This window comes from Vulpes vulpes, chromosome 6 (assembly GCF_048418805.1).
Source record: "Vulpes vulpes isolate BD-2025 chromosome 6, VulVul3, whole genome shotgun sequence".
In the NCBI taxonomy this organism is placed as follows: domain Eukaryota; kingdom Metazoa; phylum Chordata; class Mammalia; order Carnivora; family Canidae; genus Vulpes; species Vulpes vulpes.
In genome coordinates this window covers 76,961,220-76,988,815 of record NC_132785.1, presented here as the reverse complement: position 1 = coordinate 76,988,815, position 27,596 = coordinate 76,961,220, and the positions used below count along the sequence as shown (strand labels likewise).

Here is a 27,596-nt window from a genome sequence, read left to right as displayed (position 1 = left end):
CATTTAGGACATAGTCAGTAAGTATTTATTGAATGGACTAAATAACTAAAAGAAAACGCTTGGGATTGAGTATTTTTCTTTTTTCCCCTAATATAAATGCTACAAAGAACAAAATGAAAAAGGGTCTGCTTCAAGGTACCCTAATTTTAATATTTTGTAATAAAAAATAGTAACAAATACATGTACAAATTAAAGTAGACAATGGAAGGTAAAAAAAATAGGCTCAATTTAGAGCTAACAATTAAAGAGACAGAATGAACAAAACTAAGAAACAAAATTAATAGAGGCTCTGAGGAAGCAGTTTTGATTTGGATATGTGGGCAGATGGTTATGCCACTGACTGGGCCTAGGGATCAACGAAGAATAAGGTTTTAAAAATGAATTAATAAGTGTCATTTGGGATACGGTAGCTTAGAGTTGCCTATGTAAGCCAGAGATAGGTAAGTCCTACAATGTGGACTCTTTGGGCAAGTAGTCAACCACTGAAAGCTTTTTCCACCCATAAAGCACAAACATTATCTACCTTGAGGAGTTGTGATATTGTATGAAAAGGTAATTTGTTATCTTTGGGGTGTTTTTTTGATTTGTGAAACGATTAAAAAAATCTATTTAGAAGCAAATTTCATAAATAAAATTGGTAATCAACCTATGTAACAAGATTTATAGTCATGAAGTACTTATAAATACAGCACTGTGCAGCAGCTAATAAATTGAATGTAACAGTACTTGCAAATCTCCCAAAGAAGAGTTATAGTTATAATGAAAGTATTACTGAAACAAAAGAGACATCTATCTTTAAAAGTTATGTTTAAAAAAATTTGGCACTGGCAAGTGTTTCTGTAGATATAAAGAAACTCATTTTGAAACGCATATGGAAAAGCAAAGGTACTAGGATAGCGAAAACAATTCTACGATAAAAGAGGAAAATTACAAGGTTAACATTCTCAGACTTCAGACACTATAAAGATTCAATGTGGTATTGGCAAAGGAATAGACACACAGATCAATGGAACAGAAAATAAGGTCCAGAAATTAATCTACACTAATATAATCAACTGATTCTTGACAAAAGTGCCAAGGAAATTTAACAGGGAAATGATGGCCTTTTCAACAAATGATACTGGAATTAATGAATGTTCATATGCAAAAAACCAAAAAAACCCTAAACACTTCCACAAAAATGAACTCCTTACACAAAATTTACACAAAAATTCCTCAAAATAAATCACAGATCTGAATGTAAAACATGAAACTTATAACTTCTAGAAGAAAACAAAAGATTTAAAAAAAACCCTGTGTCCCCTTATATAAAGCAATGAGTTTTAGATTCAATACCAAAAGTACAAACCATGAAAGAAAAAAAATCAATAAATTGAATTTCATCAATATTTAAAACTTATGTTCTGCTAAATACACCAGTAAGAGATCAAAAAACATTCACTGCTGATAGGAATGCAAAATGGTATAGTACAGCCACTCTGGAAGAGAGTTTGGCAGTTCCTTCTAACGTTAACACAAATTAAACACAGGCCTTTGGAATTATGTTACTAGGTTTAGCCATTTGATTTGAAAACGTATCCACAAAAACATGTATGCAAATGCTTATAGCAACTTTACTCAAAATCATCAAAAAGTAGGAAAAAAAACAAATATATATATCAGTATACATATACAAATATATATATATATATATATATATATATATATATATATACACACACACACACACATATATATATACATACATATATTTTCTGGCTTTTTCTGTTGACTGGGCCTAGAAGTAGTCACATCAAATAACAACGAGCACACCCAGCATCCAGATCTTGGTTTCTAATATCATTTCCCAAAAAGAGGAATCACAGCCCTTTGAGGAATGGCTGATACTATGGGTGAGGTACATTCCTATACATCCCAAAGATGTATAGGGGCATTCTGTGGTAACAAAAAAGTAAGAAAAGTGTTTAAAAATTAAAAGGATGGGGACATGTCAAAGGGATATGGAGCCCAATTGAAAGAGTTTCCAATGGCCAAGCTGGAACACTTCCAGAAACAAAATAAGTAACTCAGGATTAGATTATAATCCAAGGTATTAAATGATTATCAATGAATCTATACTAACATAAACAAATAAATGAAAGAGAAAAGATATATCTCCTATACTAAAAAATTAGAACTAATTTATGTAGATATTGTCCCTGAGGAAGGAGAGCTCAATTAACCTCTCAGCCCCCACCTCTGAGTATGGGCTGCACTTAAGTAATCTGCTTCAAGAAATATGAAAGGGGTATGTTGGTAGTAACTTTATAGTGGAGAAACACGGCAAGCATTACCTTGGCTAGGTGATCAAGATTAACATCACTGGTGTTGAGTCATGCTGATAGCATAATGTTGAAATAATATGATGAAAATGGCACTAGAGGTCCTGTACTCCTTGTGTCAAAAAACCAATACCTCAATGTAACCATGAAAAAAATTCAGAAAAGCCCAAATTGAATAACATTCTATAAAATGCCTGACCAATACTCTTGAAACTTGTCAAAGTCATCAAAAACAAGGGAAGTCTGAGAAAATATGACTAGAGTAGGCAAAGGAGACATAGCAACTAAATTAATATGAGATCCTAGATGGGATCTTGGAACATAAAAGGACATGAGAAAAATTAGTGAAATCTAATTAGTATGGGGTTTAGTTAATAATAATGTATCAATGTTGCTTTCTCTCCTGTAATGTACGTACCATAATAATGTAAGCTGTTAACAAAAAGGAAAACTGGAAGATGGCTATATGGAAACTCCTTGAACTATCTTTGCAAGTTTTCTGTAATCTAAAAGTATTCTAAAATAAGTTTATTGGGAAAAAAAAAGGAAGTCTAAGTAAAGACAGTGGAGTGAAATCTGAAACACAGAAATTTGCCATATGAACAGAAGATAAAAAATTAGTCAAATAGTGAAGGAAACAGGACATCACATAGTAATTTTTAGAAGTAGGGTAGAGAAATGATTTTGGCCGGGTTCACTTAACGTTTCCTTTTACCCATAAAAACAGGTATGGAGAAAAGACAATGAGCTCACTAACCTAAGAATTTTTCACTAATACAGCACAGCTTGGAAATAACCTGAGAGACTAATTAGTTGCATAGATAGCCCAGAGAAAAGTAAAATCCTTCCCAAACAGAAGAAGCCTGTATTACTGAAGAATCTTTACAAAGGAAGCATGAAGCATCAGGCAGGGCCATTTTCCACTACACTGGTGGAACAAATAAAAGCCCAAAAGTAATACTCCATGGAATCTGGATGTACATAAGAATAGGTAGAGTAAGCCCGTGATGCACTGCAAGACACCAAACAAAATCCCTAAGGTAGAGCACAGAACCTCCGAAAGAAGGGGTATACAGGCCAGGTAGATCTTCCCAACCTCTATCACCTCTACCCCACTGCCAAGGGGACTATATGGGAAAGGTGTCCAAAAGCAATCCCTTGGGACACCTGAGCTCAGCGGTTAAGCTTCTGCCTTCAGCTCAGGGCATGATCCCAGGATCCAGGATCGAGTCCCACATTGGGCTCCCTGCAAAGAGCCTGCTTCTCCCTCTGCCTATGTCTCTGCCTCTCTCTGTCTCTCATGAATAAATAAAAAAAATCTTGAAAAAAAGAAAAAGAAAACAACTTTTCTTGCCAGTGGTTGGTATTTTAAAAGATAATAAGAACATGAATTTAATAAAAGAAAGTTCAAAGAGAAGATGCCAAAACAAAAAAATGATTGAAAAGGGAAGTTGAAAACTTAAGGGAACATGCTGAGAACCATAAACCAACAAATGAATACATAAAAATTTAATAAATGAACTAGAAAAAATAGGGACAGGAATAGTAACAATTGGAATTACTAATATAAAGAAAAGGCTTGAGATTATCACAATGAATGCAGAGAAAAAAAGAGGGATTCAAATTATTATTGAACAGGTAATACATAAAGACAAAGTGCCCCAACATAAGAATAAGAGTTTCTAACAAACAGAATACAAAATTCACAAATCTAAAATTTCCATGAACTAAAAGAAGAATCAAATAGTCCTTAGAGAGGCAGGTGTGAGTCACTGCCTTTGGTGTGAGTTCCAAATATGTTATTAAAGGAGAATCAACACAAATATCATGATTAAGTTCTACTTCAAGAACAAAGAATCCTTCAGGTATCTAGGCAGAAAAAGCCCAAAAACCAAAAAACAAAGCAAGTCACATATAAGTTAAAGGGGAAAAAAAAAACCCTGTGACCTGACTTCTTTTGAGTCAAACTCAATGTCAAAAAATAGAGTAACATTATTAAAATATTTAGAATAAAAAATACTTAACTCAATAATTTTATTCATAACCAATTTAAGAATAACACAAAGCCAGTCTGATGCATGCTAAATCTCAGAATAAAGTATCTATCTTTTAGCCCTTCCTCAAAAGTGAAATTCGGTTACCCAGGGATTTCCCAAAATAAGAAATCAGGTGTAAAAATGTAATGTATGATAAAAATTACAATAATGATTATTCAATCCTTTAAATATAAAATCAAAATTAAACGGTGTGGCGCTTTGTCTACAGAATCTAATATAACTTATACAAAGATTTTAAAACTAGAATTTATAAAGGAAAAAAGGAATTTAAAACTTATTTCATAGCTGAAAGTCAAATGGTACTATTTAATTGAAACACTGCATGTTCCAAAAAACTGAAAAGAATTGATGATCCAACATCTTAATGTTTTTCAGTCTCTTTTCTTACATTTTGAAGGATCTTTGGGTTATTAATATATTATAAGAAAACTTTGCATGAAGATATATATCAATATATCTTATTTTAAGAAAACTTTGCATGAAGTTCAAAAATTTTTTTAGTTTCATTTCAATTGATTACTTCTCCCACATTCAAGTAACACAAAGCACTAGCTACGAGCCAGGAACTTTTCAATATTAAATCATTTAGTCCTCATAACAGCTTACACAAAATAGGTATTATTTATCCATTTTGTATACAAAAAAAACTCAGTACCAGAGACTCTGAGTAGTTTGTCTACGGCCATACAGCTAGGAAGCAACAGAGCCAAGATTCAAATACAAATGTCTGGATCTTGTGCTGTTAACCTCTACATTATATTGCCTCTCAAATAAAACAACATGTAGAGATTTTTATCAAATTAATTCTATGAATATATCCATTTAACCACCAATCATCCATTCTTGTAGATAACAGTATTTAACTATGTAAGCAAAGGAAATGTTTGAAATAATGTTTCTCTATTGATAAAGATAGTTATCTGGGAGTAAGCACTGGGGAATTCAGGTAAATTTTTTTGGTTTCTTTATTTCTATTATTCCATGAAGTTTAATGCCTTATAATGAATGAGTCTCTATCAGCCATCAAAAAAAAAAAAAAAAAAAAGCCATTAATCTAAACAAAAAAACAAATCACATTACCTAATCACAACTTGAACACTGTCATGTTAATTATTTAATGACTTTTTGTCTCCCTAATGAACAATGTTTTAATTAGTACTTTACTGTAATCCCTCATGGAGCCTAGTACAATGTTGGGCAGAGCAAACACTCAATAAGTATATTGATGGATCATCATAAAATATTACATTACTGCATTGTTCCTATCTTACAGGTATATTTCTAGATGCTCTAGAGCCTTTACCAAAATCTGACTCCTTAGACAAGCATCATTTACAATATCAGGGAGCTTGAAGAAAAACAGAATCTTAAGCTCCACTCCATCATCAATGAATGAGAATGAGCATTTTAATAGGATTTCCCAAGTGATTGAAGGCACATTAAAATTGGATAATTCTAGAGCATTGTTTATCTAAAGCATGGTCCATTATTTACTAAATCAGAATCACCTGGGTTGCCTGTTAAAAACGTAGATTCTCAGGCTCTACTCTATTTCAAGTGTCATTAAGGTTTATAATACATCTAATAAAAGAGTAGAGAATAATCAAAATGAGTATATTAAGCAGAGAACAGTGAAAGAACCCACATACTTTAAATAAACTAAGAAAGCAGTAATAAGAGAGGGAAGAAAAGAGGCATCATAAAGGAAGGTAGAGTAAGGATATCAAAAATAGGTTATGAAGTAAAGAAAGTAACTGTACAGACAATTCTGTGTATTCCCCTCACCTTTTTTTGTGACTATTATCCCTGACATGCAAACCACTACAGCATGTCAAAAGTTTTATTTATTTATTTATTTCATTCATTCATTCATTCATTCATTCATTCATTCATTCATGAGAGACACACAGAGAGAGGCAGAGACATAGGCAGAGAGAAAAGCAGACTCCATGCAGGGAATCTGATGTGGGACTCGATCCCGGGACTTGATTGATTGATTGATTGATTCATTCATTCATTCATAAGAAACACAGAGAGGCAGAGAGAAGTGCAGGGAGCCTAATGTGGGACTTGATCCCGGGACTCCCGGGATCACACCCTGGGTGGAAGGCAGATACTCAACCGCTGAACCACCCAGGCATCCTGCATGTCAAAAGTTTTAGAAAGACTGTGGGAATATAGAATTCACTGGTGTACCAGATAAGAGTCAGTAATTTTTCTTAATATGTAACCACCACATAAAGATGCACTTTATAAATGCTCGAAAGTAACATATAGTTTTAAACATATACATACACTTTTAGAGACATTTCCATATGCTTGGCTCGTGCAATTGCTTCATCTCTCTCCTCATTGGCTAATCGCAGTCGAGACATAATAGCATCATCACGTTCCTTCTGCGCAAAATATACTTCTTCAATCAGAGCTACCAAAATATATAACCCATAATTAGAGAAATTTCAAAATGCATACTTTAAACAAAAATAAAAGGCAAATACAATTTTATTATTTTACTAAATTAAATTAGTATTAATCACTTGAAAAAACATTACTTTTAAAAGCTACTGCAAAACTGAGATACCTTTATTTTAAAAGATTTTATTTATTTATTCATGAGAGACAGAGAGAGAGAAGGCAGAGACATAGGCAGAGGGGAAGCAGGCTCCCCGCGGGGAGCCCAATACAGGACTCAATCCCGACCCTAGGATCATGCCCTGAGCCAAAAGCAGATGCTCAACCACTGAGCCACCCAGGCATCCCCAAGATACATTTCATACCCACAAAAACATAAATTAAAAGGTCAAATAATAACAGATTCTGTGAGCTTGTGAAATAAAGGAAACTCTCACATATACTGAAGATAGGTGTATATATTTCTACAGCCTTCTGAAGAGCAATTTGACAATATTCATTACAGTTAAGATGTGCCTATAACCTGGCAAATCTCCTTGGTATGCAGCCTAGGGAAATCCTTGCACATGTATACAGGGAAACACGTATAAACACGCAGCAATTTGTAATAGCAAAAACTTAGAAATAACCCAAATGTCCAATAACAGGACAAGGATAAATAAATTACTAAACATTCAAAATGGAATACAATACAACATTTAAAATGAATTAGCAATGGACAAATGGACACACTTCAAAAATTAAATTATGTTGGGGCACCTGGGTGGCTCAGTGGTTGAGCATCTGTCGTGATCCTGGAGTCCTGGAATTGAGTCCCATATCAGGTTCCCTGCAAGGAGTGTGCTTCTCCCTGTGCCTATGTCTCTGCCTCTCTATATCTCGTGAATAAACAAAAAATCTTTAAAAAATTAAATTATGGCTAAAATTGCAAGGTGCAAGGCAAAACAACTCTACCTATTATTTACGGACAATTAGTAAAAATATTAAAACAAGCATGGAAATGATAATCATCAAGTGAGGATAGTGGTTATCTCAGTAGCATAGTGGAAAAAAAGGAAAGAAAATGGGATCAAGGAAAAGCAAACAGGGGCAGAGCTGTGCACTACGCATCTCCAGGGGGTGTCGTTTATACACCTCATTAATACAAATGGCATCATCTAGATTTGTGCAGCACTATATAGGAAGCTTTGATGTTATCTGAAATTGTCATTCCTCAAGCACAATTTCTACCTAAAATTTTACATAACTATTAAAACATTACTGCAATGTTAGACAAAAAGGGGCTCAAAGACCTAGATCACTGAATCCAATTTTATTTATACAGTCAAATCACAAAATAAAGTTAGGAAAGATGTTTGAAATGTTCTTTTAGTTCACAATACATTTGGTTTTTGTTAACATCTGTCATAGATTAATGCATAGCTAATTAAGAGTTATTGCTGTATTATATAAATTATAAGTGGTAGAAAAGAAAAAAAATCCTGAGAATAAATCAACTATATCTTTTCCAGTATAGAGTATAGAATGGAACATGTTTTGGCAAAGGCAAAATCAAAATCACTTCCAAGAAGGTAAGCCCAAGGAAAGAGAAATATGTTTCATTCATTTCTTCACTCATTCATTAGTTTATTCTTTCATCAAATATTTATCAAATTCCTGTGGCAGTTATCCATCCAATTTTAAGGAATATGACTACAGTGTCTCAAAAGTTTTTATCATCCTAGAGATGTATACAGTCAATTACAGAGAGACAGACAGTAGAGAGAAAGCAAGCCCAAAATTAAATACGAAGTAATACAAAGACCCTACTGGTATTAGAGGAACAGCAGCAAGGTTGTCTGGAGCATAGTGAGAGAGATTGAGAGCTCTGGGAGATCACATCGGGCCTTGTGATTCATGGCAAGGATTTAGATATCATCTATGATGGTAGCCAATGGAATGTTCTGAGCAAGGAAATGACAGCATCACATTTATGTGGTGGAAGTCTGAAAAGAAATTCTGGTTTCTAGGTGAGAAAGAGTCTGCAAGTGGGCACGCGTGGAAGCAGAGACCAGTTAGGAGACTAGAACAGTCTAAACAAGAATTCATCATTAATAACCCATACAAATGGCCCATTCCCTGAAAGTTAAGCTACCTAGAAGTAAATATATATGTAATCCAAGAGTTTAGGTATTACAATAAAGGATTTCTTGTGCTCAGGGAACACTACATTGAATTTCAGCACTACACTTGGGGGCTGTTTGAAACAGTGAAATCATCAATAAAACGCACAAAATGAAGTAAATCTGATGCTAAATAAGCTGCAAAAAGAACACTTATTTACAGTATAAGAGCTGAGACAAGAAGGAAGAGTATAGACTTGAATGGGATTAGATTTTTCTTTTCTTAATTTATTTTAGTAATTTTTAATAGTTTTTAAAGGTAAGACAACCTTTCATTCCACAAGAAGGATACTCATAACATAAACATAAAGAACCGAAGACTATAAACATTCTGGAAGAAAACTTCTGTGAATTTAGGTAGGCAAAGCTTTCTTGGGGTTATCCCTGGATAGCTCAGCAGTTTAGCGCCTGCCCTTAGAGTGTGGTCCTGGAGTCCCGGGATCCACTCCCACATCAGGCTCCCTGCGTGGAACCTGCTTCTCTCTCTGCCTTGTCTCTGCCTCTCTCTCTCTCTCTCTCTCTCTCTCCCCGTGTGTCTCTCATGAATAAATAAAATCTTTAAAAAAAGCTATCTTAATTATAGTACCAAAACATAACCCATTTTTAAAAACTGATAAATTGGACGTCAATCTAATTCAATTAATAATCTCTACTCTTCAAAAGATGTGGGTAACAAAATTAAAAGATAAGCCACAGATGGAAGGAGAGTAATTGCAAAGCATATATCTGATAAAAAGACTTGCATCCAGACATAATTTTTAAAACTCTCAAAGCTCAAAAAAAAAAAACAAACTCTCAAAGCTCAATAATAATAAAACAAACAAAAAAACAATTAAAAATGGGCCAAAAACTGGACACTTTATCAGAGCAGACATAAGCACAAGAAAAGGTGCGCAACATCTTTAGTCAACAGAGAAATGCAAATTAAAATTACAAGATAACTACCACATACCTATCACCAAGGCTAAAATGAAAGCATGATTAAAGATGCTGGGAAGAGGGGAAAGCAACTGGAACCCTCATTTACTGCCTCTGGGAATGCAGGATAGTGCAGTCACAGTTTGTCAGTTTCTTAAAATGTTAAACACACACTTACCATAAGACTCAGCTATTCTACTCACAGATCTTGATCCAAGACAAATTAAAGCATATGTCCATACAAAGACTTACACATAGATATTCATAGTGTCTTTATTTATAGGAGCCTCAAACTAGGAAACAAAAAATTCTATCAACAGATGAGTGGATAAGCTATACACAAATTGTGCTAGAACAACAGGATATCCACTTGCATAAAATCAAGTGCTTTCCAGTCAACAGTTAGATGAGGTTAATAAATTATTGTTATGAATGTAGCTTTTGGAAGAAACAGTACTTTCCAGTAGAATTTTCATATATTTTTAAAAGTAGTGTCATTAGTTCTATGTGGCTTTCTGTCGCTATACTGTTCTGCTACCATGAGTCAATTCATCATGCCATTTTGAAAGAAACTTCTGCCCATAATGGAGTTTAATTCCCCCTGATAAATGTATGCAATTTCTTTCCAGGAAGGATACTCATAACAGCTTAGGCAAAGCAACGTAGTGTATTAGGAAGAATATAGGCTTTGATTCAGATTCAATGTGTCAACATACTAGTTTGGCAACCTGTTTTTGTAGATTTTTAATTTATTTTAGTCTCAGTTCAGGTGCATAAAATGTATATAATATCACCTGTTAGAAAAAAACTGAGATAATATATGAAAGCCTGTTAGAAAAAAAAACTAATATATGAAAGCCTTTGCCAAATAAGTAGGTCTCAACAATACTGGTTCCATGCCACTACCACCATTACAAACCTTGATCCACAGACTCACAAAATATGGCTTCATTTTTAGACATATTAAAAAGATTTTGATTAATTTGGGCTATTTATATACATGTATGTACATATATACATACATGTATATATTTTGTTGGCATTTAAAAATTACACATAGGAACTGAATGAAAAATTATTTAGGGGCAGCCCTGGTGGCGCAGCAGTTTGGCGCCGCCTGCAGCCTGGGGTGTGATCCTGGAGACGGGGGATTGAGTCCCACATCGGGCTCCCTGCATGGAGCCTGCTTCTCCCTCTCCCTCTGCCTGTGTCTCTGCCTCTCTCTCTGTGTGTCTATGAATAAATAAATAAAATCTTTAAAAAAATTATTTAGAACCCATTCTATATTGTATACTGTACACTATAATGACATACTAATTTGTACAATGTGACAATATTCTAAGATATTTTTAAAATTTTATATTATGAAACTTTTAATTTCACTCCTATGTTTATTGCAGCATTATCTACAAAAGCCAAGATGTGGAAGTAACCCAAGTGTCCACTGATAGATGAATGGGTAAAGAAGATGTCATATATATATGGCCATAAAAAGAATGAAATCTTGCCATTTGTGGATGAACCTACAGGGTGTTATGCTGAGTGAAATAAGTCAGAGAAAAACAAATACCATATGATTTCACTTGTATGTGGAATCTAAAAACAAAACAAAATTAGAAAAAACAAAAAACAGAAATGGTCCCATTAATACAGAGAATAAATTGATGGCTGCCAAAGAGGAAGATCATGGGGAAATGGGCAAAATTGGTGAAGGGGAGTAGGTGATACAGGTTTCCAATTATGAAATGGGTAAGTCATAAGGATGAAAGGTACGGCATAAAGACTGTCATCAATGGTATTTAATAGCGTTGTATGGTGACAGATGGTAGCCATACTTGTGCTGAACACAGCATAACATGTAGAATTGTTGAACCACTATGTTGTACACCTGAAACTAATGTAAAGTGTCAGCTATTTTAAAACATTTCTAAAAAAACCTCAACCCCCTTCTAATTTGTAGGTCAGATAGGATAGACAAAATGATGCTACACAGTGATTTAAGTACAGGTAAACATGTGTCATGCCCTGAAATATTCTGACATATCAAAAGGTTAAAAACACTAATTACTAAACTTTAAATGCCAGTAGGCCTCCTATCAGTTCTATAAAGTGTGATGAGATGTTTATAAAGTGACATTTGATGTAAGTTGTGTTCTACTTTATATATAATAATACTTTAATGAAAGAGGTTAAGATAGCAATGTCAAAGGCTTTAATAGTAAGGATAGTTATCTCTATGTTTAAATGCTTTACACCAAGGGCTTATTTGGTCCTGTGTTATAATCAAGGGAAAACTTTCTTTTCCTTCCATAATGCTATCAACTCTAAAGATGTAAATAATGTGTATTTTAAAGGAGACTGCCTTCTGAGTATTCTAAGGTTAAATTTTAAAGTGCCATAAAACACACACACACACACAAAATCTGATTACACATTTTATAAATGTTGAGAAGTATTTCCAAAATTAATTTTTAAACATCTATTAGGTTATATATGAATTTGATTATGAAAAACCTGATTCTTTCCAGAATTCAGTTCTTTTAAAGGATCAATATGCAACTCTCAAACATTTTTAGTAAAGAAAACTTAATTGTAAACACTGAGCTTTTCCAAGGTAGATGACTATTACAAAGTTCACTAGAAAATCAATATAGCATTTTAGTTGGAATTTGCTCATTAAACACCCACAGCTCTAATGCAAATTATGATGGAATGAATAAAGCAAATACGCATGCTTCTTTCTTTTTATTAAATGTAAAATCTACTGTTAATTGCATCTCGTATGTCATACAAACTTTTCTCCTTAACTATTAAATAGAAGCTTTAACAAAAGTCATTAGAGATTCTCTTTCTTTGACTTGAATAAATTTCAATATTTGTTCAGTAAAGGTTCACAGCAGTTAAATTACATTAACAAATATTATTAGCTACTATGTAAGCCAACCAAGTAAAATACTTATATTGTAGGTAAAACAAATCATTGGGTGTTTACAATAATATTTGGATATCTCCATTTTTAAACATGGTTATCAAATATCCTATAATTCTTAGGCAAATTCAAGGAAGATTCAGAGAGGATCACCCCCTCTCAACACCAAATACTCAAATTTGTTTAGTAAGCTAATTGTTTTCTAATATGGGCAAGAGTAAATATGAAGAAGCTGAACCATACTAAGTATGAGTTTATTGAGTCAAGACAGAGTACATATTTTCTTAGTAGAACCCAAGTCTATTGACAAACTCATATTCTACACTTCTCATACTACTTTTAAAATACAATACAAGTGAGGAAGTATATTGGAAAACATTCTAGTTTAAACACTGGATCATGATTCTCTAAATAACATAATTTGGAGGACATTTACCAAGAAAAAGAATCCATTTGTTAACATCCTCAAGGTAAGTTACATAAATAGAAAAGGCTGAACAAAAGAGAGAGAAAGAGATATCGTCAGGATTTGAAACATATAAAATAATCAGTGATTACAATTCATGTTCCAAAATTTTAAGCAACAAATATAGATAATGGTTTTATAAAAGATAGGTCTTTATTATATTTGAAAGAATTTCAGATTGTCTGGATATCTACAGCTTTACTTGTTAAATGGATTCCTTGCAAATGATAGTGTTTTATGAAACTACCACATATATATTCCAGAATCATAAATACTACATGACATCTTTTAATTTCCTTAGAAATTATAATTTCTCTCTTTGCATATGTCAGTTATTGGAAATTTAAACATAAATGGTAAACACCATCTACACCAATAGAAAATTAGTCAACCTACTCCAAGTAGTTTGACACTTCTATTGTTTCTTTTACAGACCATACTACTATATTAAGCTTTTCTAAAACTCTATTTGAATGTTCAGCATTTTATATGATTATCTTGTAAATAAACTTTTCTGATTAAAAGTAATACAGGCCAATAAAAATATGGGAGACAAATATTTTACATAGTCTTGTAACTTTCTGTGTAAGAAACAGAATATGTTCCTATATTCTTCAGTATTCTTTAAAAATATGAAACAGTTCATGGGATTTTATCATTTGGACATGCTGTATTTGATAGAACTAAGATGCTCTCCTAGTATTAGATTTACACTGTTTCAATTATTCACTACATAAATAATACTGTAATGAACATCTTTGTACACAAATTTCTATGTATATATATAGCTAATTACTGAAGAAAAGTCTTAGAAGTGTCATTACTGCATTAAATAATCAGCTTCTTAAGCTCTTAATAAATGCTTTCAAGTTTTCCTCTGTAAAGCTATTTCCTTTATACTTAACAACAGTAGAGCAATTGTTAAGGATTAATTAGAAAAGCATACAAATAGTAAGTTTTATAGCAAAACTATAAAATAATAACTTTTTTTGGTAAAATCCTGAATTATTATATACATGTACTTAATACAGAAAAACTCAAGAGTATGTAAGAATACTTTCTAAGTACATGCTATTTACATTCAAACGTAATATATTGGAGATACTAGAGCTAAAATTGTTAATGTGAAAGACATAAGCTTATCCCAGAAGTATTAAAACCAGTATCAATTATTTTATGCACTTTTGAAATACAATTTTAAGATGTACCTAACTTACTTTTTGCATCGGATATCTACTTTAAATTTTAATTAAATACCAATATGAAAATTCAATAAAATATAACTGCTAGCTAAAGTTTTTCCAAGATCACTTCCTCTTCAGAATTAATTAAACATATGGAAAAAGTCTTAAGAATCATTTTCTGAAAATTTTTGTTATTCTAATTAGATGATATGCTGTCAGCTGCTTGACATCACACTAAATTTCATGGTATACCATACCTAATTAAATCTTTCAATTGTTGGCTTTTGTTATGTATAATGCTTTATTTAATCAATGTTTAGTTTGTTTTTTTCCAGAAAAATACAAACTTTCTAGGGAGAGAATTTACAAAATTGACCATACTCTACCCTCAAGCATTATTTCACTTGGCACTCATCATAATTAATACTGGTTCACACCCACAGGATTCTGCAGCTAAAGATAATAATATAATCAACATTCTACCCATCAATATTTCTGTTATATTTCACAATGTTGAATCTTTTTGTTTTAATCTGAAACAACTGGTCATATTCTTAAAATCTTTTTTCCTTCCTAATTAAAAGATGATATGAATATAAATGTATCGATATAGATATATATATGCTCCATTATAATACTGTTAATGCATTGCAGTGTTTGATTAAAGGCTACCACACCTGAGATAATGCCCATTATATACACAGAAAAACAGTATTCTAACATGTATTATTATTTTTTTTAAGATTTTTTAAATTTATTTATTCATAGAGACACAGAGAGAGAGAGAGAGAGAGGCGCAGACACACACAGGCAGAGGGAGAAGCAGGCACCATGCAGAGAGCCTGACGTGGGACTCTATCCCAAGTCTCCATGATCACGCCCTGGGCGGCAGGCAGCGCTAAACTGCTGCACCACTGGGGCTGCCCACATGTATTATTTTTCAAAAGTAAATATTATATTATCTTCCTGTGATATATAAAACTCAGTCTTGTTCTTTTCTTATTTTTTTCAGATTTTATTTATTTATTTATTCATAAGAGACACACAGAGAGAGAGGCAGAGACAGAGGCAGAGGGAGAAGCAGGCTCCATGCAGGGAGCCCGACGTGGGATTTGATCCCGGGTCTCCAGGATCAGGCCCTGGGTCGAAGGCAGCGCTAAACAGCTGAGCTACCCAGGCTGCCCTCACTTTTGTTCTTAATCATTAGAAGGTCAATATCATCTGAGATATGGCATATAGTAATAAATACTTGTTTTGAAAAGAGAACAATGTAAATGTTTTCAATGACACAACACCTCTTATTTTTCAATGTTAATTGGTGTAGCATTTGTATTTGCTAAATGGTAGTTACACATCTATACTTTTAACATTTACATGTTAACCTAGAAAAACTTAAGTTGTAAGTTTCACAGATTCTATGTTGACCCATTGGGCAATCACAATTAAACTCCTCTCCTTCTTACCAAAAACAAATGAACATTCTCTGTATTAAGAAGAGCTTGACAATTTTTTTAAAATTTTTATAACATCAGCTAAATTTGGGGGAAGAGAAAAGAATCTATGTTTAAAGAGATAAGCTGTAAAAAGCAGATTAAATGCTTGCAGAATCCGTACAGCAAAATAAGAAAATTATGTGGCCACTGAATTATATATAAAATGCAACTAAGATAGATGGATGGATAGACAGAGAGAGAGAGAGAGAGAGATTTATAAACACAAGACTTAGGAACTAAGGAGTTCTTTTGGCTAAAACCCAATATTGGCCTTATTTCAGTTTAATTGGAAGAGGATCTCAAATTCATCTTCTCCATGAGATATAGGAACCTGGATTTCTCTTTGTACCAAAGGTTAATAAGAAATGTGTCTGCAAAAGTCAAACAGCATTAAATACCAAAAACTGATTATTATTCTACAGGAGTTGTTCTGTCATTCATAATCTCTCCATGCTCCAACCTTCCACAGCTAATCTTTAATGGATGACATGCAAGAAAGAAAAATAACATATAAAGCAGAGACTCAAAAGTGAGCATTTAAGAAATAGAAAAAATAAAGCTTTTAAAGAAAAATGTATTAAGTATCACAAAATAACATAAAAAACTAAATATTCTTATGTGTGAAATTTAAACATCACCTGTATACTGCAAATGTCATACAGTCATAAAAATGAAGAGATATTACACTCTACATAATACCCACTGAGCCTATTTAGGAAAACTGAAAGGTTTAATTGAACAAGTTATTTTTAAACTTATAACCACATTACTGACCTAAGAATAAATTAATGGTTGCAACGGGCCATATAATACTGCCTATCACTGTCAAATTCAAGTAAAAGAAATTTTGAGGTGTTTGTGGTTTAATAATTTTATTTAGATGAAAAGAAATCGTAAAGAATAGAGTCAATGTTTCTGTTGTGCTTCTTTAAACTATCCCTATCCTATTATATAGGAACTAGTACTTAAAGGTCATGTATGTCAATAATTTCCAAATAATCTTATGCACATGTACAATTTAGTGAGTTAAAATACAGGAAAAATTCCTAAATAGCTGCAGTAAGATAAAATTTTCCCAATGTTAACACTCAAGGAGGGCACCTCAGTGGCTCAGTTGTTGAGCATCTACCTTTGGCTCAGGTCGTGACCCTGGAGTCCTGGGATAGAGTCCCACATCAGGCTCCCCAAAGGAAGCCTGTTTCTTAGTCTGCCTATGTCTCTCCTCTCTCTGTGTTTCTCATGAATAAATAAATAAAATCTTTAAAAGAAATTAAGAAAAATTAAAAAAAAAAACATAAAGAGAATGACCTGGTTATTTCAGCTTTTGCTAAGTAAGACCTACTTACTATATATTTTCCTTTATTTTCTTTTTTTGTTAAGATTAAATAATTTTCATATTTTCAAAATTTTTAAATAAGGTTAAGTCTTATACTCATGGGAAATTGAAAACTGTGGGGATAAATGAAATAAAAATATTTGATAATTTTTAAAAAAGAAATATGTATCAATCCTTTGAGAAACAAAACCATATATAAATAGTTATGGGATAGTTACTTATATTAGGCACACTTTGAATATATCCCTTATTAAATCAAGGAGTCTTGAGAAAACAATATGATTACATCATCATCTTAACTATTGAGTGCCTTCTATGGGTTAAACACTTCATAAACATCATCTCACTTAAATGTCACAGCAACCTATAAAATAAATTTTAACCAAAGCTTTGTGAGGCTATCACTTACACATGGTAAGTGGTAAAAAGATTAGAACAAAGATCTGAATCCAAAGTCTAAACATTTAACCACTGCCTACTTCAATAGTGCATTATGAGTGAAAAATATAGTCAAAAAGAAATGTCTGACATCCCAAATTTGATTTGCTGGTGTATATTCAGTGCCTAACGCAATCTTGTTAGTAATAGCCCTTCAATAAATATTTCTGTATGTATACAGCCCTGTACGAAATAGCCCTTCAATAAATACTTCTTGTTTGATTTTTAAGGAAGTTAGTTGAGTTCCTAGAAAGTGTAATAAAATAATATTGATGGTGATAGGGATGTCAAAAAAGAAGGGGAGGGCAAAAGGGTCAATCATTTGAGATTTTATCACAATAGAGGAGATAATTGAGTTTTAAACTCTCATGAGATCATATTAGAATGACAGTACTCACAGTAGGTAAAAACCAACAGGGAAGTAAAGGAAACAGGCTTGACACTATTTTAACAGTCTACATGAAGGTTTATTATAGATATACATTAGATTAAAGCCCCAATCCTTGGTATCCCATTTCTTTCATTTTGGATTCACATTTAAGTAGAATGTATTTTTAATTAAAAGTCAAACAGAACAAAAATCTTTTCATGACTTCTAATATTATTAAAGATTTAAGAACTTTATAAAGACAGAAATAATCAATATTACTAATAGTTAACAATTTACTGAATACCAGTTATATATTAGGTGATTTTATACATTATCTATAATCCTTAAAATAATCTGGTAAATTAGTTAATATTCCCATTTTACAGAAGAGAAAAAGTAAATCAGAAAAGTTAATAAGAAACTTGCCAAAAGCACACAGTTGGTATCAAATATTAAAGCTGTGATTTGGACCTGGGTCAGTCTGATTCCAAGGCTTTTGGTCTTCCCATTATTTCAATGTGACTCACAGAGAACTGGGCACCCTTTGTTTTATGTGGTTTTGCCTACACCAGAGTCTTATATTCAATCAGTTGGGAAGACAAGATGAACTAATATATATGTATATTACATATTACACATAAACACAAAAACAAAATAAGGTGAAAATCTGAAAGACAACAAAAATGGCATAGGTAAAATGACAAGATTTGATCACAGCCATCATAAATTTCATAAAACTTTGATTTATGTGGTCTTTGTGTATCAAACCTACCACAGGCATCACTTTAAGATTACAGAGCAAGTAACTTAAAATCACATCTTTAGTGATTTGTAATACTAATCTCTAATCACAGCAGTACTAATACTAAAACTAATCTATACTCATTGCAAAAACTTGAAAAGATAGACAACTGTTAATTGAAATATTAATACATCCATTAATATTACCAAAATTTGCCTTTTGTTTCATATAATGTGAATGTATAAATGTATTTAATAAAATTAATTATAAATACAGTTTTCTCCTACTTTTCACTCAATGTTGAGTCATGAAGATCTTCTCAAATCACCAAATACTATTCAGGAATAGTTTTTAGCTATCACATGATATCTGACAGCATAAATGTACCTTAGTTTGTTTAATCATTCTCTTGGTATTTGATTGATTTTAACCTCTGGCTGATATGAATATTCTTATATATAAGTCTTTGTATCACATACTGTAAGGAAATGGCTCCTATTTTCCTTGAGTACTTCATATTTTAATTAACATTCTATTTGAAAAACTTATAAACATACATTTTTTTATATTTGCAATTTCCAATGTTTAGTTTAGAGATGTTTTTTGCATGTATTTCTTCTAATGTGGAATATTTGATCTTTATAAACATTTATATTCTGCTTAGGTACATTATAATATATAAATGTGTGTGCATATTTATAATATGCTTAATCAAATATACATTTTATTTTGAATATAAAAATTGCAATGATAGAAATAAACATCAACATTTATGTGGATTTTTTTGTTCTTGTTATATGGATTACTTGTCCTTCCATACGATACCAAAGAAACCATTTTTCACATGTAATCATATTCCAATAATGTTCTTCTTTCTATTAAGATATTTACAAAGTTGATTTTGTTCCTGTGTTTTGCTTTTTGACTGCACTTACTACCAGTGAGGTAGAAAATAAGCTATTTAAGATTGCATGTATGAGAAAATATGAAAAATTATGAGTCTATCAAGAATCACTTAATGAATTTCTTTTGGTTTCAAACCAATGGATTTCACAAGCAATTTAGTTTTAAAAAAGTTTTTGACATATTACAATGATGATTCTTCGTAATGACAAAGAAAATAAGAAAAAAAAAGAAAAAAAAAAAAAGAAAATAAGGTCACAAGAAAAATATCTTTGACCTTTTTTTAAAAGGTAGGATTGAAACATTAAAAAGATATACACTGAAAATTTATACTTTAAAAAAACTTGAGGATTTTCATTTTGTGTCATTTTTGTAACTAAGTGGTTGGATGTATCTCTTTTAACTAGATTGCTTTGTTCCAGAGAAACTACAGCACTGCTATTTTCATCAATTTAGGAGGCAGAAAATACTAAGAAATACTACAGAAATAATACAGAAAATACTAAGAAATACTACAGAAATAATACAGAAAATACTAAGCATTTTTCAAACATTTACTAAAATATTATATCATTAATGAGAAATATTTAATTAACAAGAATCAAAAAGCAATCAAATTCTTTCCAATTTATGCATGCGTGATTCATACTATTTGGTCAAATGGAAGTCTTAAGTATATACAAATAAGTAAATATTTGACGTAGATGATTAGCTATATCATACAAAAGTTTTAAGAGTAGATAATACTGCTTAATGAGTTTTCTCTCCAAGACATAAATGATCTATGTAGACAAATTAATTCATGCTTTTTATTTGTGAAACGGCCTAAATCTTATCAAACTACTCCTGTATGCAAAATCTTATTATGATGCAAACACCTTCAAACAAATATACTTTTTATAATACCTTCCTAGCAATTAGTATATACAATTTGGATTATAAAAAGCCAAGACACTTCCAAATTGTTCTAAATTTATATCAGAATTCATTTTACAGTACAATTAATTAACAGTAACAGTATGTTGCTGTTAATTTTTCTTAAAATATATAAGTCTCATATTTCTTCACTAAATAAGAAACACAACATTCATGGTAGTTTAACATTAACAATAATAACATTTGTTATTTTAGCTGGAGTATTTATTTATGGTAATTTTCGTTATATTTTTATAGTGATGTTTAGTTCTATTCTGCATAGTATTATTTTAAAGACAGGCTATACCAGTGAATGTCCCTCATCTAAAATATCGGAATTCTTTCATATACGCAAACAGCTTAATGTAGCTCATAAAGTATGATTATAACTTCAAACTAATCACAAAATGCAATTTTTTCTTAAAATCATTCCAACTGATATAAAAACTTCAAAATAAGTAATCTTTAAAATGCCTCTGCATGTTAATTTCTATTATACTATGAGATTTCTATCCTTAACACAAAACAGTGTGAGGAAGAGTGTTACAGGCTATTGAGAATAATCTGATCTTATCTGTAGCATATCACAGATACATTTAAAAAATTTCTCCTTGCAAAGACCTGTGAGTAAAGATAGACTCCAAAACATTTTTAAGGTAGTCATTTATAATCTTAAACTCTGGCAACCTTTCATTTTAATCTTCTCAGCGAAAACATTATCTCCATCATCATCCACATCATCAGATGAAAATTTATTAATTGCACAAAACGGATTTTTGAATCAAATGTAGGTTTCCATTGGCAATGAATATATGACTATCTTCACACAAAAGAGAAGTATTTCCTCTCAAGGAGCTAAAACAATAAGTGGTATTTGAACTGCTGGTTGAAAGGTAGAGGCACTGGTAATCATTATTTCCCCTTGTTTGTTCAGGCCCTTCCAACAAAACAAACAACCTTTTTGTGATTGGATTGACATGGTGTTAACAATGCATTTAATGCCCAAATCAGTATGAATACAGGTAAAGCTCTCACTAATACCAGTACCAGGATGTTAAAGCCACCTATTTTCTATGCGGCCAAAAAAAAAAAAAAAAAAAAAAGGACAGAGCCTCCCCTCCTTTGGCAAATAAGCTAGTATGCTAGTATTCACCAAGCCACATCATAGAATAACCTTATGCATGATTCTTAAGACCATATGTTAACACTCATCTACTATACCTGCTATCTTTTCAGCAATTTGAGCTTCTGTTGCTTTCTCCTGGAGTTCCAGCTTAAGCTTTAGTTTTCTCTGTTCTTTATCTTCTTTAGTCAATTTTTCTTGAAGCTAAAACACATTGAAAAAAACACTGATTCTTATCTGACAAATTTCTTGCAGAAATATGATTAATCCCAAAGTAGAAATTATTTTTTCTAAGCTCTTCTATATTATATTTAACTGCCTAAATACATAACTCCAGGGGGGTAAAAATCCCACAATATTTACAATGTTAAGATATTTTATAAAGTAATGACTACCTATAATGATATAGAGATTATAAAAACATTTTGATATGCATTTAATTTGTATGTATGTGTACAAGCAAATGAAATCAAAGAAAGTATGACGTAATTATCAAAAATAATTACTGCAAAAAGCAATCTGATCTGTTCTTTTGTCTTAAAGTGAAAAAGACTTGGAAGGCACTATCCTAATAAAAAAACAGCACTGCTTTATAGCTTCTCTTAGTAATTCTAATATTTTGAAACAAAATTAATTAAGATAATAATCTTAATATATGAAACAAATCTCCTTTGAGATTGCTATCCCATCATATTCCATTTAAATTGGCCCTGGCACCTGATTTGTAACTGGCATGTAATAAATAATTGCTAAATGAAAATACAGAAAATATCTCCTACTTTCATACAGAACCCCTCAACTGTTTTTTTAAATTTCTCCCCTGGCTTTTGTCATTTGTGTTGTTTTCCATCAGGCATGATCAACATTCCTAACATCATGCTTCAGTATGACTGGGTCAAAAAACTAGACTATTAAAATCAGAAAGGTATGTAGAGGTATGCAGAGGTTAAAAAAAACAGAAGGCATAGAATATGAACATTATTTAATGACATTATTGAATGCTAAGGAAATGTAACTAGAAAGAGGAAAGATACAACATGACATGACATATTGGATTGGACAAAATGCAGCAGTATATAACACTACAAGGGATGTGACAATACTGCCAAGCCTTATGACTTTAAAGTTTAATTACATATATTATTGAGGTGAGATACAGGGCACAGACACCAATAAAAAAAGAAAAGAAAAATAGTTAAGTAACATGAAATCAGTGTATTTTATTTCTCACTGAAGTAAACTTCCACTACAGTAAAATGTGAATGAATCTTTTTTTAGGTACCTACTCCAGGTACCATGGATTTATGAAAAAGGGAAGTGATACCACAGGCCAGCCAGGGAAGAAATGAAAGAAATTGTTTTTTATTGCCTATTTCTACACTCAGTCATACTCTGATGACATGGTATGTCAACAACATAAAGCTATACCATTAAAGGATAAAAATACATCATGAAACTGAATTATAAAAGCAAAACCTAGAAGGTCAACAGTTAAACGGTCACTATATAATTATTAGATTTTCTATGCTGTACCTTTTTATTGCTTGCTCTGAGAAAGTCCAATTCTTTTAGAAGAAATGCTATTTTCTTCTTATCTAAATCTGAAGTAACTCGACAAGGGATCATACACTCACGATGCAAATCATTATCTCTATGTTCCATAATGCTGTAATAAAGAAAGCTATTAATATATACATATGATTTCTATGATTTAGCATCTATAAATTTTACACTGCAAATGAGGGAGACAAATTTAATTTTAATAATAAATATGTAAAGTCACTTAATTTTAAATTTTTCTTGTTATGCACTGTTAAAATACTTTGGATCAAAAACAATAAATACATCAATTTCACAGGAGTGCTAATCCACTGACTAAGAGAGCTAAATCTATGTAAGCATTTAGTAACTTCTACAGAGATTCATGGTTCAGTACACTTAAAGAATTCAGGTTTTAAGGGTTGAGAATAATTCGATTTATACTTTTTGTCAGAAGAAACGTATCTCATTTTTTGGAAAATAAGAATATACTTTTTTCAATTTGGGCAACAGAATATCACTTTTTCATTATTAAATTCAAAACAAATTAAAAATGAAAACCTATTCCTGTGACATTTAATGGTAAATGAATTTTTGACATTTTGTATGCTGTTTGAGAACAGTACTGACTTGTGAGCAAGTAGTACAAAGAAGGGGAGGGAAAAGAGATGGGACTGTTTTGTGAAGGCATTATATTAAAGTTGTCAACATAGGTAAATCTTAGTTTCTAAGAAGTTGTTAAGCAGTGAGGCCTGGGACAGTCAGAGCAGCTCTGCCTACTATGTATTTCTTCTGTTACAATTGTACTAGATATTTCATACTCTTATGTTAACCCCATCTCTACTATTTATTTTATCCCATGTGGTTATAAAATGTTTATCACTTCTTCATTCATCCCTACTCCTATCCCCAAAAGTATATTTCAAATTTGTACTTTAGTAAGGATAAACTGTTTGCCAAGAAGCAGGAACACACTAAAATACATCTACTGAATAATTTTTAAGTAATCATTTTACTTATTTAGCTGTTCTTACACAAAACCATTAAAATATATTAAATAACATTTTGTTTAGACTGAATATACAATTATTTAGTCATTGAAGTTTTTGTAATTCTGCAATATTTTCAAAATATATGATGAATCAATAAAGTATTTAACCCCAGCGAGGTAAAAGTCACAGGTGTCACAAAATCAAATCTTTTCCTGGAATCACTAGGTAAGGTGACTGTTAAAAGCTGCAGAATAGAAAATAATAAGGAAGACAAATGGGACAGTAAAAGGCCTTTCCAGAAGCATTTCATTTGAACAAAAAATCATGCTAACCCAAACCAAAACACATCTTTGGGGGCTTATTTTTGTCCCAGAATTGCCAGTTTTTTGGCTCTGATAAATACTTTATCATTTATAACAACTTAACAGTTATTTCCAGATTCAAAATCAAAAGACACAGAAAATACTATTCAACAAGAAGGCATAAAATCTCAAGGCCTTCATTTAAACTCATCTTGTGCTTTTTCACTTAGCAATCTACATGCATTACATCAATGTAAAGAAAACGGGAAAACTCCAGTAGATTGCCTGAATTCTAATAAATTAATGATATGTTCAACTTAGCCCAAGCCAAAAAGGAAGGAGGGAATGGAGGATGAATGGAGGAGGGAGGAAGAGAACAAAGAGTCCTCTCAATCTTATTTTCTAAATTTAAGGCTGTGGGCACTCACTTGGATTTTTTAGCATTGCAGTCAGTTGTCTCATCACCTGGATAAGGAAAATTACTTGATTTCTGCCCTGGCAGTTCTGTGTCCTCATGGGTGGCTTCATTAACTAATTCATTGGATTTCTGATGCATGTCTTCCTTAGAATTCACAGTTGGTTGTTCATCTGGCTCTGTACTTTTATTTCTTCCTGTAGTCTCTTGTTCCAGATAATAGTGGCCTATCTCTGTATTTAAAACAACAAAAACAAATGTTATGTGAAATACCATAGCTACATATGAAATCATTCAAATGAGTATTTTTGTGGAAATAGGTGCTCTCATAGTTTTAAGATGCATTTACTAGTCTTCCTCCTATTGTAATCAGGTAAGCATGTATAGTTTTTCCACTTCTGGTGGGTATTTAGGGCAATGGTTTACAACCTTGACTGCAGGTGGAAAGAATCTGAGGAGTTTCTGGAAATCCTTAGCCCAGAACGTATCTTACACTAATTAAATCAAAATCTGCTGGAGTCCAAGTAACTCCAACATACAATCAAAGCTGAGAAACACTGACATAGGGGCATTATTTTCTAGATTTCAAAAAAATAGGATGCAGTAAATTAATGATTATAGGGAAGTGATACTCTGCATGCAACTCTGGTATCAGACTGCCTACGTTAGAATTCCAGCTTTGCCAAGCACATAACTTTGGTCATGTTACTTACCTATCCAAGCCTAAGTTTCTTGTTTGTAAAATGAGAATTTAATAGTACTTTTACCTGAGTTACTCTGAGGATTAACTGGGTTAATATATGTAAAGTACTTGGTCTAATGTTCAGTACATCAGTAAATATTAGCTTTTATTTTTATCATATTATCAATATTAAAATTAACACAGTATAAGAATTATTTTTAACTTCCATTTTATCAGATATACATTATACATTAGAAAATCTCTTTGGGGGGAATCCCTGAGTGGCTCAGCAGTTTAGCACCTGCCTTCAGCCCAGGGCATGATCCTGGAGTCCTGGGATCGAGTCCCACATTGGGCTCCCTGCATGGGGCCTGCTTCTTCCTCTGCCTGTGTCTCTGCCTCTCTTTCTCTCTCTGTGTCTCTCATGAATAAATAAATAAAATCTTAAAAAAAAAAAGAAAAAAAATTTTTTGTAAAGACTGGTTATTTCATAAGAGTTACTTTAAGCTGTAACTCATAAATAATAGCTATTTCAAAGGAATAGTATATCTGATGATATGGTGAAATTTTTGGAAGAAAATGACACACAAGTTCATAAAACAAACTCTTTTATCAGTAAATTAGACCAATAGGCACAAATACTGATTGTAACAAATACTTTATTGTTTTTAGCATCAATAATCTTTGAACTTTAAAAAGCAGGTGAGTCTCACCTGTTTGTTGATGATGGCTTCTCCAACCTGCCAAACTTAAAATGCTTTTAAGCAGAAAAGCAAAGGAGAGTAGTTTCAGAATAAAAATAAAATAGGGGCACTCATAAATAAGCTATTCACAAAGTATTCATTCCTTAAGGAGAAATTCTTTGCTTATAGATATGCTGAAATTAGGTGTGGCTAGTTATAAACTCCAAGTCCTGGACATTATCTTGTTGGTGGCTGAATCTAAATCAGAAACCATCTGTTTTTAGTAAATTCCTCTCGAGTTCAATTTGTTTGAGGAAAGAAAAAGGGAAATGTGCTATCATAATTACATACTGTAAGCTATCTATGAAATTTCAACATTATATTATTTTGATTTAAACTCTAACAACTCTAGGTATCTGAAGACTATTTGTAAGTTTTTGACATTGCAAAATGTTTACATGGTTTGCTTCCCATGTTCATCATGCTACTTCTCTAGAAGAGGCTGGTGTCAGTAGAGTGGAACCCCCCAAATCTAAATTAGGGAGTTTTGTAAATGGACATTAAAGAATACCACTATATTGTCAATAAACCATTCTTTCTAACATATGTAACTTTAAAAGTACAACTGATCTTTCAACACATGGATCTGAGCTGCACAGCTGCACTTATCTGTGAATTTTTTTCAATAAATACAGAACACTGTAAATATGTTTTCTCTTCCTTATGATTTTCTTAGAAACATTTTCTCATCTCTAGCTTACTTTAAGAATGCAGTATAATACATACACAAAATACATGTTAATTGACTATTATTGCTAAGGCTTCTAGTCAATAGTAGGCTATTAAGCGGTTACATTTTGGGGGAGTCAAAAGTTATAATGTGAATTTTTGACTCATGGGGGTTGATGCCTCTAATCCCCGACTGTTCAAGGATCAACTGAAACTGAAATGAAAAAGAATTATAAATAGTTACTGTAAGCAATATCAAAATAACACAACTTGTCCCCAGGGATGTACCAAAATGTTACTATTAGGGCCTATACTATTCTCCAATTTATGGGTACAAAGGTTCCCCAAAAGGTAAAAAGATGAGCCATGGAGTACTTCCAGCTAAAAAGTTCCCTGTTCTCCAGGATGACACTATACCAACTGCTTCAGAATCTTAAGTCTTGAGTCTTTGATCTATTTTCCATTATCCACATTACCATTATCTT

The 27,596-nt window shown here is 32.1% G+C and overlaps 1 protein-coding gene across 13 annotated transcripts in view; it reads right to left on the bottom strand.

Moving 5' to 3' along the window:
• The window catches only part of MIPOL1 (mirror-image polydactyly 1), a 323,462-nt gene that overhangs the window by 230,186 nt on the left and 65,680 nt on the right, over positions 1 to 27,596 (bottom strand). For 12 of the 13 annotated variants that reach the window (XM_026019075.2, XM_072761454.1, XM_072761451.1 and 9 more), the window contains 4 exons: positions 25,031 to 25,250; positions 23,303 to 23,435; positions 21,868 to 21,973; positions 6,674 to 6,803 (listed from right to left, as the gene is read on the bottom strand). In XM_026019075.2, coding sequence (XP_025874860.1) covers positions 6,674 to 6,803; positions 21,868 to 21,973; positions 23,303 to 23,435; positions 25,031 to 25,250 — 589 coding nt within the window. Of the gene's footprint in view, positions 1 to 6,673; positions 6,804 to 21,867; positions 21,974 to 23,302; positions 23,436 to 25,030; positions 25,251 to 26,412; positions 26,457 to 27,596 lie in introns of all 13 variants that reach the window. The other variant, XM_072761449.1, reaches the window with a different exon arrangement.